The sequence below is a fragment of the Polypterus senegalus genome, chromosome 4 (genome assembly GCF_016835505.1).
Source record: "Polypterus senegalus isolate Bchr_013 chromosome 4, ASM1683550v1, whole genome shotgun sequence".
Classification (NCBI taxonomy): domain Eukaryota; kingdom Metazoa; phylum Chordata; class Cladistia; order Polypteriformes; family Polypteridae; genus Polypterus; species Polypterus senegalus.
Window position 1 is genome coordinate 42,108,503 of NC_053157.1, and position 15,763 is coordinate 42,124,265.

General features: G+C 38.7%; 1 protein-coding gene across 2 annotated transcripts in view; it reads right to left on the reverse strand.

Moving 5' to 3' along the window:
* The window catches only part of nadk2 (NAD kinase 2, mitochondrial), a 38,773-nt gene extending 23,389 nt beyond the window's left edge, over positions 1 to 15,384 (reverse strand). The window contains exons 1-2 of one of the 2 annotated variants that reach the window (XM_039750532.1): positions 14,577 to 15,384; positions 12,021 to 12,109 (exon numbers count right to left, since the gene is read on the reverse strand). In XM_039750532.1, coding sequence (XP_039606466.1) covers positions 12,021 to 12,109; positions 14,577 to 14,795 — 308 coding nt within the window. In that variant the 5' untranslated portion in view covers positions 14,796 to 15,384. The remainder of the gene's footprint in view (positions 1 to 12,020; positions 12,110 to 14,576) is intronic. The other variant, XM_039750533.1, reaches the window with a different exon arrangement.
* Between the last annotated feature and the right edge of the window lie 379 nt (positions 15,385 to 15,763).

The following is a 15,763-nucleotide window of genomic DNA, read 5'->3' on the forward strand; positions in this document are numbered from 1 at the left end:
CCACTGGTGCCCTGTGCTTTTTACAGATGAGAGCAGGTTCACCCTGAGCACGTGACAGAAGTGAAAGGGTCTGGAGAAGCCATGGAGAACATTATGCTGCCTGTAACATCATTCAGCATGAGCAGTTTGGTGGTGGGTTAATGATTGTCTGGTGAGGCATATCCATGGAGGGTCACACAGACCGCTACAGGCTTGACAAAGGCACCTTGGCTGCCATTAGGTATCAGGATGAAATCCTTGGACCCATTGTCAGACCCTATGCTGGTACAGTGGCTCCTGGTGCACGACAATTCCTGGCCTCATGTGGTGAGAGTATGCAGGCAGTTCCTGGAGGATGAAGGAATTGATACCATTGACTGGCCACCACACTTTCCTGACCTAAATCCAATAGAACACCTCTGGGACATTATGTTTTGGTCCATCCAATGCCACCAGGTTGCACCTCAGACTGTCCAGGAGCTCAGTGAAGCCCTGGTCCAGATCTGGGAGGAGATCCCCCACAACACCATCTGTTATCTTATTAGAAGCATGCACCGATGTTGTCAGGCATGTATACAAGAACACAGGGGCCATACAAAGTGCTGCGTACAATTTTGAGTTGCTGCAATTAAATTATGGCAAAATGGACTAGCCTGCCACATAATTTTTTCACTCTGATTTTTGGGGCGTCTTTGAATTCAGGGCTCTGTAGGTTGATCATTTTCATTTCCATCAAGCGATGTGGCATCCTTTCGTTCCTAACACATTACCCAGTCTATATCAGTATAGATATCCAGGAGGATTTCTTTTTCCCATTGAGATCGGATGTGTTTTCAAAGTGTTCCTTTAATTTTTTTGATCAGTTTATACACACATATATATATATATATATATATATATACACACAGTAATCCTCCTGGATCGCGGGGTTGCGTTCCAGACCCCGCGATAGGTGAAAATCCAGTAGAAACCATATGTTTGTATGGTTATTTTATATATTTTAAGCCCTTATAAACTCTCCCACCCTGTTAACATTATTAGAGCCCTCTAGACATGAAATAACACCCTTTAGCCAAACGTTTAAACTGTGCTCCATGACAAGACAAAGATGACAGTTCTTTCTCACAATTAAAAGAATGCAAACATATCTTATCTTCAAAAGAGCGTCAGGAGCAGAGAATGTCAGAGAGAGCTCGCTAAGAAAAGCAAACAATCAAAAATCAATACGTGCTTTTAAGTATACAGAAGCACCGCGATAAAGCAGCATTTTGTAGAGGAGCCTCCGTGTCCTCTGTGCAAACAGCCCTCTGCTCACACCCCTCCGTCAGGCAGAGAGTGAGAAAAAAGAGAGAAGCAAACAAGCACCGCGGGAAGCATATCTTATATCATTGAGGAGTTTTAGTTAATATGTAATACATGCTCTGATTGGGTAGCTTCTAAGCCATCCGCCAATAGCGTCCCTTGTATGAAATCAACTGGGCAATCAAACTGAGGAAGCATGTAACCTAAATTAAAAGACCCATTGTCCGCAGAAAGCGAACCAGAAAAATCAATGATATATATTAAGATGTGCTTACATTTAAAATCCGCGATAGAGTGAAGCCGTGAAAGTCGAAGCGCGATACAGTGAGGGATTACTGTGTATATATATATATATATATATATATATATATATATATATACACACATACATACATACATACGATATATATATATATATATATACATATATATGCATATACATATGTACGTATATACACATGTGCCTCCTCCAGACTGCGAGGGGGCGTCCGCCCTGGTTATGTTGGGGCCTCGGGTAAAGGGCTTGGAAGCCCAGCCCTGTAGGGACCCGTGGCCACCGCCAGGCGGCGCCCCAGTGCCTGAATATCCCGGGAGCCCAGCACTTCCGCCACACCAGGAAGTGCAGGGGGGAAGACGACAGGGGACACCCGGACGGCTTCCGGGTGCGCAGCCGGCACTTCCGCCACACTGGGGTTCCCATTTAAGGGGCCGCCTCCCTCCAGTCATCAGCAGAAGTCGGGTGGAAGAGGACAGAACTGGAGATAGGACTAGAGGCTGCCAGGAGAAAGGCAGTGGAACAGAGGCCTGGACATTGGGGGAATCGGTGCAGTAGGCACTGGGGTGTGTCGTGCATGTGAACTGTAAATATTTGTAAAATAAACAGTGTGTTGGGTGAAACATCAATGTCCGTCTGTCTATGTCCGGGCCAGCGTCCACAATATATATATATATATATATATATATATATATATATATATATATATAAACTGCTCAAAAAATTAAAGGAACACTTTGAAAACACATCAGATCTCAATGGGAAAAAGAAATCCTCCTGGATATCTATACTGATATAGACTGGGTAATGTGTTAAGAACGAAAGGATGCCACATCGTTTGATGGAAATGAAAATGATCAACCTACAGAGCCCTGAATTCAAAGACGCCCCAAAAATCAGAGTGAAAAAATTATGTGGCAGGCTAGTCTATTTTGCCAAAATTAAATTGCAGCAACTCAAAATTGTACGCAGCACTTTGTATGGCCCCTGTGTTCTTGTATACATGCCTGACAACATTGGTGCATGCTTCTAATGAGATGACAGATGGTGTTGTGGGGGATCTCCTCCCAGATCTGGCCCAGGGCATCACTGAGCTCCTGGACAGTTTGAGGTGCAACCTGGTTGCATTGGATGGACCAAAACATAATGTCCCAGAGGTGTTCTATTGGATTTAGGTCAGGAAAGTGTGGTGGCCAGTCAATGGTATCAATTCCTTCATCCTCCAGGAACTGCCTGCATACTCTCACCACATGAGGCCAGGAATTGTCGTGCACCAGGAGCCACTGTACCAACATAGGGTCTGACAATGGGTCCAAGGATTTCATCCTGATACCTAATGGCAGCCAAGGTGCCTTTGTCAAGCCTGTAGCGGTCTGTGTGACCCTCCATGGATATGCCTCACCAGACAATCATTAACCCACCACCAAACTGCTCATGCTGAATGATGTTACAGACAGCATAATGTTCTCCATGGCTTCTCCAGACCCTTTCACTTCTGTCACGTGCTCAGGGTGAACCTGCTCTCATCTGTAAAAAGCACAGGGCACCAGTGGTGCATCTGCCAATTCTGGTATTCTATGGCGAATGCCAATCGAGCTGCATGCTGCTGGGCAGTGAGCTCAGGGCCCATTAGAGGACATGAGGCCCTTGAGTCACCCTCTTGAAGTCTTTCTGGTTGTTTGGTCAGAGACATTCACACCAGTGGCCTGCTGGAGGTCATTTTTTAGGGCTCTGGCAGTGCTCATCCTGTTTCTCCTTGCCCAAAGGAGCAGATACTGGTCCTGCTGATGAGTTATGGACCTTCTATGGCCCTCTCCAGTTCTCCTAGAGTAACTGCTTGTCTCCTAGAATCTCCTCCATGCCCTTGAGACTGTGCAGGGAGACACAGCAAACCTTCTGGCAATGACACGTATTGATGTGCCATCCTGGAGAAGTTGGACTACCTGTGCAACCTCTGTAGGGTCCAGGTATTGCCTCATGCTACCAGTAGTGACACTGACTGTAGCCAAATGCAAAACTAGTGAAGAAACAGTCAGAAAAGATGAGGAGGGAAAAATGTCAGTGGCCTCCACCTGTTAAACCATTCCTGTTTTGGGGGTCATCTCATTGTTGCCCCTCTAGTGCATCTGTTGTTAATTTCATTAACACCACAGCAGCTGAAACTGATTAACAACCCCTCTGCTACTTAACTGACCAGATTAATATCCCATAAGTTTCATTGACTTTATGCTATACTCTGATTAAAAAGTGTTCCTTTAATTCTTTTGAGCAGTATATATATATATATATATATATATATATATATATATATATATTTATATTAGGGGTGGGATTTGATTAAAAAATTTAATCTAATTAATTAAAGGCTTTGTAATGAATTAATCTTGATTCATCGCATGTAATCGCACACGTAAATTTGCCCCAAAGCGCAAATGTTTTTTTTGATTTAAAAGGGTTTTAGCGGGCGACAGAATCAAATAATAGACATGGACATGAATATTGTTAACTCAAGCTCTTTTAATTTCTGAAAAAAAAAATGCATTTAAACTGCATTTCAATTCAAATCAGAATCATAATCCGTGGCTAAAATTGGGCAGACTTAAAAATAAAGTGGTATTCTAAGTACTTTAAGTACATGTTCAGAATGGTATTGTCTTTAAATAATAATAAGAAAAATGTCAACATAAAGTGCAGTTTTTCATCTTAAAAAAATTAAGCAGAAACATAAAAGTTAATTTGACCAGCTTCACCTTTAAACTCTGAGTAACCTTAGCCAAAATTATTTTGTACATTAGACTAAAACAGTGTGATCATTGAACATTTTGTAACTAGATGTAATTAAAATTACTAACGGTCACGGAAGCTTTCTGTAATGCATCTAATTTTGCTTGCTTTTCAGTGTCATAAAGCTGTTGAATTTTACTTGAAATAGTCTCTCGGCACGGCAGTTGAAAAGTTGGATCACCTGACGCTAACTGTAGCACATTTTCTAACCCCCTATCTTCCACCACTGTTAGTGGTCTACAGTCCAAAGCAATCCATTTTGCGAGAGAATTTGTAAGTTTGACCGATGTTGACTTACTAATTTTGGTCCTGAAGCCAGTCATTTCATCAGTTTTGGGCTGAGTTTGCAGTTTTTGGTACTCAAACTCGTACTGCTAGTGCTAACAGCACACACAGTTTCTGTGTTCACTGTAACATGTTTTGCATTTAGATGGTACCGTAAGGTTGAAGTGGTTCGGTGTTATGCGCATTCCTTTTTGCACAGTTTGCACAAAACCACGCTTTTATCAAGGCTTCCGTCGGGTAGTCTTTTGAAATTAAATTTTCCTCCAATCAGTCCTAGCAACGCGCTTTCTTCCGACTCTTACATTTTTGTAGCTCTGATGTGTGCATCAATGTAATCGGTGTACCAGGAAATCATGCATTGAGAGAAGTTCCCTTTGCTTGGAATGCAAAGTGTGATTAAATGTGTTATTTTTTAACGCGCTAAGGAGCACATGCATCGAAGCTTCTCAGCTGTGCTTGTGCTAAGAAAAGGAAACATTTTAAAAATAACGTAACATGATTGTCAATGTAACCTTTTGTAAGTAGTGCCTGGAGGATTCAGAGTGTGGAGAAACTCTAGAGACAGCGTATGTATTAACTTGTGGATTTTTCTGTATTTGGTGGCAGCGTCACAAAGTTGCTTCCGCAAGACCGCGTTAGCTGCGGAGCTCAGCTCAGAGCGAAATGAGGTGAATGGGAGGGGAGATGATGACCGCCTCAAATGTCAATCCCCCCACAAACACAGTCTCTCGGAATTTGCATAAGCACAGCCCTTCACCAGCAATTTTAACTTAGTTACAAAGTGATCAAAACTCTCTTTTATACCCTGCGTCCTCTCATTAAACTTGTATCCCGCATTAGTCGTGGGCATGATAAACGCCAGCGGCAGCCTGTCTATGAACTTAATTTAAACTTTAGATTTACACCATGCTTTGTTTACGAAGTAGCTGCAGTCATGAATATCTTTGTATGCGTCACTGTGCATGATAAACGGCAGTGGGAGCGTGTCTATAAACTTAATTTAAACTTACGGTTTACACCGTGCTTTGTTTCCACAGTAGCTGCACTTATGAATATGCTTGTATTGTATGTGTCACTCACTCGCTTCTTACTGTTTTGCTGCCTTCTCAATTGTATAATGCATGTTTTCTTCAGCGCTTTTTGGAGCTCTTCCTTGTTTTCTACGTACTGCGCTCACAGTCATTTCACGTGATTACGTGGGAGGCGTGATGATGTCACATGAAACTCCGCCCCCCCATGGCCATTGAGCTGAACTCCATTACAGTATATGGAGAAAAATAGGATCCAGTTATAACCATTACGCGTAGAATTTCGAAATGAAACCTGCCAAACTTTTGTAAGTAAGCTGTAAGGAATGAGCCTGCCAAATTTCAGCCTTCCACCTACACGGGAAGTTGGAGAATTAGTGATGAGTGAGTCAGTCAGTCAGTGAGTGAGTCAGTGAGGGCTTTGCCTTTTATTAGTATAGATGTACAGTACTACCTTAACCTAAGACTACAAAATGTTAACAAAAGTTCAGAAGAAATATTTCTATGACCAAATAGTGAATTTTGTGAGCTGGAATGTCAAAGGTCTCAATTATGAATTAAAGTGAAAGAAAGTACTTTCACACTTAAGTCAAAGGCCAAGATAGTATTTTTACGGCATACTCACTTATTACGCAAGACCAGTTTCAGCTGAAAAATTTTTTACTCCAGCTATACAAAGAAAATCAGTGGTGTGGGAGTCTTAATACAAAGAACTATCCCAATTGTAGTGTCAGATGCAATATCTGATTCTGAAGGGCGATATGTCATGGTGACGGGCAATTTATCTAATACTAAAATGATTTTGACTAATATCTATGCACCTAATGCAAATGATAGAGCTTTCTTCCAAAATGTATTTGCATCTATCCCTAATGTGAACTCTCACAAAATTATAATGGGTGGAGACTTTAATTGTGTTTTAAATCCAGAACTGGATAAATCCTCAGATACAATGGTGATAGCATCTAATACTGTAGCGGATCATAACTTATCTGAACCATGGAGGCTCCTAAATCTTAACCTAAGAGCATACTCCTTCTCACCTGTACATTGTTACTCAAGAAGAACAGACAATAACTTTTTGCTCACTATTAAATATTGCAAGTACGATACTATCATATCTTTGACCATGCCACTCTGATCATGGAGTTTAAATTACTGTGTCCTACACACTCATCTCGTAGCTGGCGTCTTAACCGCCTGTCTTTAGCTGATGAGAACTGTACAGAATTTATATCCAAGCAAATTGAGTATTTATGTGAGCAAATGCATCCTCAGAGGTCTCAGCAGGTACACTCTGGGAAACCTTGAAGGCATTTTTAAGAGAACAGATTGCGTTATATCTTTCTCACAAAAATAAACTGGAAACCCAGAAGGCGTCTGAGCTAATCATCAAAATTACCAGCAAAAATCTAAAATATGCCAGGTCTCCAAATGAGGCACTCTATATAGGAAAAGACGGGTTTTGCAATCACAATTTAACATCTTGACTACTAAAGAAATGGAACAGCTTATCTTTAAATCTCAACATCATTATGAATATGGAGAAATGGTCAATAAGATCTTAGCCCAACAAAACCACAAGCAAAAAGTCTGTAATGGAATAACAGCAATTAATATAACACAGATGGAAATAAAATTATTGACCATAATAATATAACTGTCACTTTCAGAGAATACTTTAAGTCCTCATATTCTACTCAGTATATAGAAGATAAGAAACAATCTAATGAGTTTCTTGATTCATTAGAGATACCACAGCTAGATACTCTTAGTTCTACAAAACTGGATAAAAACCTTTGACACTTTCAGAATTACTAGATGCTATAAACTGACTTCAAAGTGGGAAAGCAGCCAGCCCCGATGGCTATCCAATGCAATTTTATAAAAGCCATTCTCAAATAAATTAGCTCCACTATTATTAGCAATGTTTATAGATGCTAAAGACAAAAAATCTTCCCTCAAACTTTGACAATCATTACCATCTTTCCTAAGAAGAACAAGGACCTACTACAATGTGCATCATATAGACCAATGTTGTATGATGTTAAGATACTTTCCAAAGTTCTAGCCAGAAGGAGTAAGAAAGTGCTTCCTTATGTAATATCACAAGACCAAACAGGATTTATTAAAGGCAAACACTTAAATTGTAACACCCAAGTGGTCTTATTATCTTTAGATGCAGAAAAAGCATTTGATATGGCTGAATGGGACTATCTGTTCACAACACTGCAAAATTTGGGTTTGGCCTAAGCATATATGCATGGATCAAACTACTTTATGCTAGTCCAGAAGCCTCTGTTCATATTAACAACATTATTTCAGATAATGTCAAACAAAGATGCCCCTCACCACCTTTGCACTTTGCAATCGCCATTGAACTGTTGGCTGTACACTTTCAAAACACATCAGAAATAAAGGGGATTTTCAGCGAAGGACTTGAATAGAAAATATCAATATATGTAGATGATATGGTACTATATATATCGGACCCACAAAATTCTGTGCCAGCAGTCCTAAAAGCATAAGTTAAAATTGAATAACTGCTATACCAATCATATTATCAATAAATTCTTATTTTCAAGTGCAAAATGAAATGCTTAATCATTCTGGTCTAACAATTTCAGATACTATGCATTCTAACAAAGTGCTTGTATCGGTGTGAGTTGGTATAAACATAAATGGTAAAAATGAACTATTTTAAGTGTTGACTGCACAACATAGACAGTAAAGCTTACAAAACGGGGGCATTGCTGAAAGTCATTTTTTAATATTTAAAAGAAACTTTATCTTTTCATGTTTCTGCCTGTTAGGTTAGAATGGATGCCTCAGAGTTATTTGGAACAAAAAACTGACATGGCAGCACTAACTTAATTTTAGGAACACACCATAGATAAAATATGTTTACTTTTTGCTGCTATAACAGGGCAACAAGGTAATGCAGTGGTCAGGCACCATTGCCTACGGATCCAGAACCCTAGAGTGAAGAACTAAAACTGGGAAACTTTGTAGCATTTCCATGCTCTCACTGTGTCTGTATGGGTATTCCTCTCATGGCCCCAAAGATGTACCTTTTCTTAATTCCAAATTGGCCGGTGAGTGAACACGAGTGTTGCACATGTGGTCCCTATGATGGACTGGTACCATATCCAGGGATATTTGTTACTTTTTGAAAAATGATAGCAGTATAGTATCTGAGAATGTAATGCTGCTATAACCCTTTTTCATACCTATTACTATTGTAAATCTTTCTACAGTTTTGGAGACTGATCCCTACACAAACCTCCAGTTGTCTGAAACTCCCTTCTAACTCAAATAAGGCTGTAAATTGGAGTCATTCTTGGATCTTAAACCATTTATACTGGCTCCCTGTTTAATCCAGTTTAAAATCGTATCTTTTGGTTTTAAAATCTCTATGTAACAACACCCTGTCATGTACTGTATCTCAACTTTGCTTAATCTTATGTAGTTTGCAAAGCACTTTGTTAATGTGATGCCTACTACATGTATATTCCATTGTTCAAATACAAAATCCTTAGGATTTGTGCTTTTAACTTTGGTACTTGCTCTATATTAACAACTGAAGCCATGAGATCTGTTTAAATCCAAGGGTTTGATTATTTGATCAACCTTTTAACTATTTTCTCATTTTTTGAATATTTAATTAATGTTCTGTATTGTTTACATTTGTAAATTATTTGTATTTGCTGTAAACTGCTTGTATATATTGTGCATCATGTATTTTGTCATGTAGTCGAAGGAAGCACACATTCGACTGTTGTCCTTGAACAACTGGTTGAGAGGCTTCTGCAAGAGGAAAAAACACTGGTTTTGTGGACAACTGGGATCTTTTCTGGGAAAGGCCACGTTTCTTCAGATGAGATCATCTGCATCTTAATAGATTCGGCGCCTGGGTCTTCTCTGTCAACATTTTGAAGGTAATCTGTCTTTCCTGACTATGTAATTTTAGTCCTAACATCTTGCCTGAAGAAAAGGCCTGAGTTGCCTCGAATTCTTGCATATTGTAATCTTTTTAATTAGCCAATAAAACATATAATTTTGCTTGTCTTCTTGCTATGTTCATAATGGCTAACATGGTACAGCACGTGCCTACTTCTCTTATACTGTTGTGGAATTCAAAGATCAAGATAACTCATTATTTATGCTGTATAGGTTTCACAAAACTAAAAATTTGAGAACCTGCATTATATCTTTATCTGTTCTGCCACTAAGTACCATAAAGTCTGCATTACAAATGATCAGCATTACACACCCAGGGGGCGGTCCCATCCAGTGTTGGCTGTTACAGCTCCAGGAGTTGTTGCGCTGGCCTCACAAAGCATTATGGGGTGCTGAGAAAAAAATTCTCCTAAACTGGTCTAATTATCAGTAAATAATTCGAAAACAAGGGTGAATGGAAACAAAAAAAATTGCTGCAAGTAACACTTTAGCAAAGTTCACTGATCAACACTAGTAGTTACATATACAGTAGTATATAAACTTATGAATAGCATATTAAGTACAATCTAACACTTTTATTTTTTTGAATACTACTCTTTTCATCTATTCTTATTTTTACAGAAAGGGTAAAGCAAAAAAATGTTAATATTATTATTACACCTTTTTAACAGATATTATGAGAATACACTGAGGATGTTAAAATTTTTGTTTTTCTATAGAGAGCATGGATCAGTCAGCTCCAGTGCGACTGTTACTACAACCAGAACTTTCAGCATTATATAAGAATAAGACTACGATGCATTCTTAAAGGAGATAGATAGATAGATAGATAGATAGATAGATAGATAGATAGATAGATAGATAGATAGATAGATAGATGTCCCCAGGGGGAAATTTGGCTTTTAACAGAAGCTCTTTAAATAAATACATAAATAGGTAAATAAATACATAAATATACACACACCAGAATGACTATGAAGCAAAAAAATTAAAAAGAAAAAAAGTTCTGACTTGGCTGTGACAGTCACAGTGAGGCATTATGCGGACATACTGCTGTTGGTATAAAGGAGCTCAAGTAGTGTTTCTTGACACACTTCTTTCTGCTGAATAATTTGTTGGCTGAAAGTACTCAGCAATAGTGTGTAAGACAGAATGCGTAGCATTGTTCATTGTTTTAATTCTCTCTTTTGCTACTACCACCAGGGAGTCCAGAGTGCACCCTATAACTCAGCTTACCCTTTTAATTAGCCTGTTGATTGGGTGGGCCTCTCTTGAAGTGATTTTACCAGCCGAGCTCACCACTGCATAGAAATCGCACTGGCCATCACAGAGTTATAGAGGATGTGGAGAAATGTCACTTCCAACACTAAAGGAACACGGTAAAAAGAGCCTGATCTGCCCTTTCTTATACAGTTCCTCTGTGTTCAGAGGCTAGTCCAACCTGTCATTAATATGGACTCCTGGGTACTGGTAGGAATGGACCACCTCTACGTGGGAATGGATATAGAGGCTCTTTGGTGTGGCAAAAGTCAATAACCAGTTCCTTTATTTTACTGATATTATGATGCAGAAAATTCTCTTTGCACTAAGAAATAAACTTCTCCACCTTACATTCTCTCTCTCAGAATCATCAGAGAATCTCTGATAGTGACATGGTGTTTATACACATACATACAGACAGACACAATATATATATTGAATACTAAACATTTCTTTGCTTTTACTAAAACTAGGCTTTGCTAAAACAAAACCGTCCATTAAAGACCAACATAAAATGGTGCTGCCATGTGTAATCTAACTGGTAGAAGGACAAAACAAACATTTGCAGCAATTTGTTAATAATGTACTGCACCAAATATATATGGGATTTCGAAGTGCAGTTATGTACAGAATGTCCATGGGCAGTTGAGCACCATCTCTTGTAAAACCATGGCTGGCTAATTTTCTGTTTCAAAGCTTCAGGAACTCCCTGTATTGCAACCTCAAAACAATGACATTTGAGTAGAGAAGAGACTTAAGCAGCAATAGCAAAACCACTGTCACTACCCAGAGGTGATAAGAAATACTGTAATAAAAGTAATTAGTAGGCTAAAGGCTATCGCAATCAAACTTACACTTTCTGATACATTCATGAAAATAAACCTTTCAAAGTTGCTAGTGTAACAGAATACTATAATACATTTTATTAAGAAATTTATAAGGCCCATTTAAAAGCAGCCGTGTCTTTATAATTTGAAATGATCTGAAACTTCTCCAAACCTGCTTCAGAAATCTATTGATTTGAGAATACAATGGATTATAGCTGGCCTGCTTCTTCCTATTAGTTTACGGGATTTCATGATCACTATGTAAAAAAAGTATTTTCTGTCAGGCATGCTAAATTTGATGGTACATCAAACTTCTCTTACCGTAAACTCTCAACAATGTGCTCAACATTCTTTGTGTGGATATTGTGTCGCTCCAGCAACCCACTGTAACTTGATCCTTTCATTGCAAGCTAAACCAAAAGAAAAAGTGTTTTAAAAAAGGCATTACTATCAAAAATTCAAATTTTTACCAGCAAAAGGCTGAAGCAGTCTTGCAAGTATGCTCTGTGACAATATGACAAGAGGTAAGCCCATTTTTATTTTTAGCATTTTAACTGCTGTTCACGGTCAACTGGTTTTTGTCAAGCCTTCATCATTTAAATTTGTTTGACTGAAATCATCAAATTCGGAAATAGCATTTAAAGTGAAAATGTCAGTCAGTTTAATTTTAAATGTAACTTTGAATGTACAATGCAATTAAATCTGTTATTTCACATATACCCAGTTTAGAAAGAGAGAGTTGCATTTTTATCCATCTTACATTCCAAGGAAATCCTTAAAGCAACTTACCAACAATTCTCTATATTTTTTATGGAAAAGTATACATCATGTTGATTTTTTCCATATTTTGCTGAATTACAATACAGAGTCTTTATACAAATGAACAGAAGACATTTGACAAAGGAGAGGAGTCCATGAAGCTCATTTGTTTAAATATGGTGTCCCAATAACTATTTCAGATACTTGTTCATTCCTAAGTTTTACTTTAACAGGACTCTTGCCTTTACTAAACAAGTTGTTACTTCACAATTCCTGCCTTTTTTGTTTCAATCCAGAAATTACAACATGTATTATTGTAGAGAAAAGCCAAGCAAAATGACACCTTTTATTGGCTAACTAAAAAAATTACAATATGCAAGCTTTCGAGGCAACTCGATATACTTTATCAATTCCTTTCAGAACTTTGAAAACCTGGATTAGACTGCCACGCAGTCTTCTCTGCTTGAGACTACACAGATTTAATTCCTCGAGCCTGTCAGTGAATGCCATCTCCTTAACTTCTGGGATGCAATTGGTTGCTCTCCTGTGTATAGTTTCAGGTGCTGCCATGTCTTTCTCATAGCGTGGTGACCAGAACTGCACAAACCACTCCAGACGCAGCATCTCTTGTGAGTTATGTATTCTGAGCATAAAATCCCTGATGTATATTCAATTGTTTCAATGATATAACCTTTTGTTTGCCTTTTTTTAAACTGCTTAGATGCCAAAAATGTTGTGTCAACACAAACCCCTAAATCCCCATCAGAAGACGTCTCCTGTAAGACTTTGTCCCATCTTGTATTTATAATTGATGTTCCCTTTGTCCATGTGTGATTCTTTTACAGTACTCCACAAAGAAAACAATAAAACACAAAATTCTGTTCACCTTTGCAAATTAAACACAAAAAAGAAAATAACTGATGCAAAAAGTATTAAATGCCTTTGCCAAGACAAAGCGAAAGGTCAACTAACACATCCAACTTTATTTCAATTCCCCAATTAAGCTAGTAGTTCATCATTCTACAGTCAAGTAAGGTCATTCACATTATCTATTTATAATTAACATAATGATGCCATATCATTCAAAGCAAACCAAAAGGTAAATTTGTGGAAAGTCACCATTCTGGAGACAGATGTATGAAACTTTCAGAAGCAATGAGAACCCACAGTGCAACAAACTTGCAGCTGAATAGGTAACTAGATTGGGGTGCCAATTAATAGGCCTATGGCAACTGAAAAAAATGCAAACAATGCACAGATGACAAGTTCCTGTGTATTTAATAAATGTTTGCTTCATGAGAGTGTGCCAAAACAATTTCTGTAAAAAATTGCATCAGATCTTCACTAGTCTGCCCATAATCATTTGACAGACAGCTGACCACACGTTCCTGGGTATTTAATAAAGGTTTGCTTCACAACAGTGTGCCAAAACATAAATAATTTCTGTAAACGTCACATCTAATTTTCATTAGTATATACATAATCATTTGACAAACACTGGTACCTGTGACCCAAGGAGACAAATATTGACTTTTCCAACACATTACCAAGAACGATTGGGCTGAACGGCCTGAACTATTTTTAAATTAGTGCAATAGGAGAAGAAGTCTGAACAGTATTGCAAATAAAGGGCACAAACTAGGGTGTCCAGATGTGCAAATCTACTCGAGACTTAACCTAAAAGATTCACAGTTATAATTTGGTCAAAAAGTGCCCACAATAACGGGGAAAGATGAGCGGTGTTTAAAAGATCAGCCGCTTTCCTGTTCTATAACATGCAAAACAAATTTAGTGGCTAAAGCTAAACCAATTACGAATCTTGGAAAACTATGTATTTACTCGACAATGAAACTATGCAAATGATGATAGGTTTCAATTTCAACATGGTTTAACAGCACTGAGAAACAAAACCAAGCGATCCGCCGTTATCTACTAACGAGCAGGTCGTGGAAAAAAGTTTCCAATATGCTGATAAGATTATGCGCACGCGAAAACCTGGTTACATTTTTTCCTTAGTGTCAGATTCATATTATTTAAACCTTGTAATAAATATTTTGACAGGTCGGGTATTTGCCACTGCCTCGGAGTGAGTAATCTAGAGCTGCAGCCCGCACTTACCAGTTGCTTCAAATCGTCTTCGGTGAGCCCCGCCAGCTGGTACCTCTGCTGTTCAAACTCGTAGCGGGTGGTTTTGGCCACAACTGCCACTTTGGACGGCTTGAAGCCGGCGCTGGCCGATTGGGTGACGAGTGGGCGGGTAGCCGAGATGTGTAGGCCGCCACACTGCCCTAGGAGGACGCAAGTACGGAGGCAGGCGACAAACTTTCGAACAGTCATTGCTAAGCACAGAAAATGAGCCCCGCTTGCTAGGCGTCCGGTGCGTTGCGCAAATGTTCTTCAGCAGGTGGGCATGCGAAACAAGAACAGCGTCAAGCCACTTAGAAGAACTCCATGAGCAACCACAACAAATAGAGGCAATGCGGAGTTCAATCAAAACAGCATTTTTACGAGGCGTGTGCAGCGCTCATATCGAGGGAAATCATTGTGCTTTAAAACTCCAGAAAATAAAAACCTGTTATTAGTCAGAATAAGCTCCTTTCCTGCTCGTCCTCAATTTTCAAAGAAAACAAAAACAGAGAGCTGCGATTGTGGAGAATCCAAAACTGTCAAGTTTTCGCCTTCGCTCAAGGCTGTCGGAAGTAAGAGTATACTTTTATTTAAATGGCCCGATTTATTACATTTTTGCTTATTTTTTTACAGTTGCAGCAGTGTTTTTAATTCGTATTCCACACTGGTATTTTTTTTCTCAATTAATGGAACGTCAAGCTTTAAAACATGACCCTTATTCTAAGTAAACACAAATTAGCGGGCGCCATTTCTGTGTCTTACAGACCGCGTGTGTAGGTTCAGAGGTTAAGGGGCGGGGATAACTGAGAAGGCGCATTAACCCTTGAATAACTATCCTGCTCCACTCATAAAGAGCGGAGATTTTATTTTGCTCAGTCCATTATTCGATTTTCAATGAAGAAGTACAATATACAATTAAAGTGGAACTGTCGAGATTAAATGTCGAAATTTCTTTTTTTTTTAAACACGAAATATACTCATTTTCCTTTAATGTGGCCCTAATATGGAGAAGAAAAAATTCTTCCCAGTAAAGAAAAAAGTGTATTTCGAGAATAAAGTTAACATGCCGACTTTATTCTTGACGTTTCCATTTTAATCTCGACGGTCGACATATTCACGTGGTTTATTTTGTCATTAAAGTAGAACGTCGTAAATTTCATTATAAAATCAGAATTTAA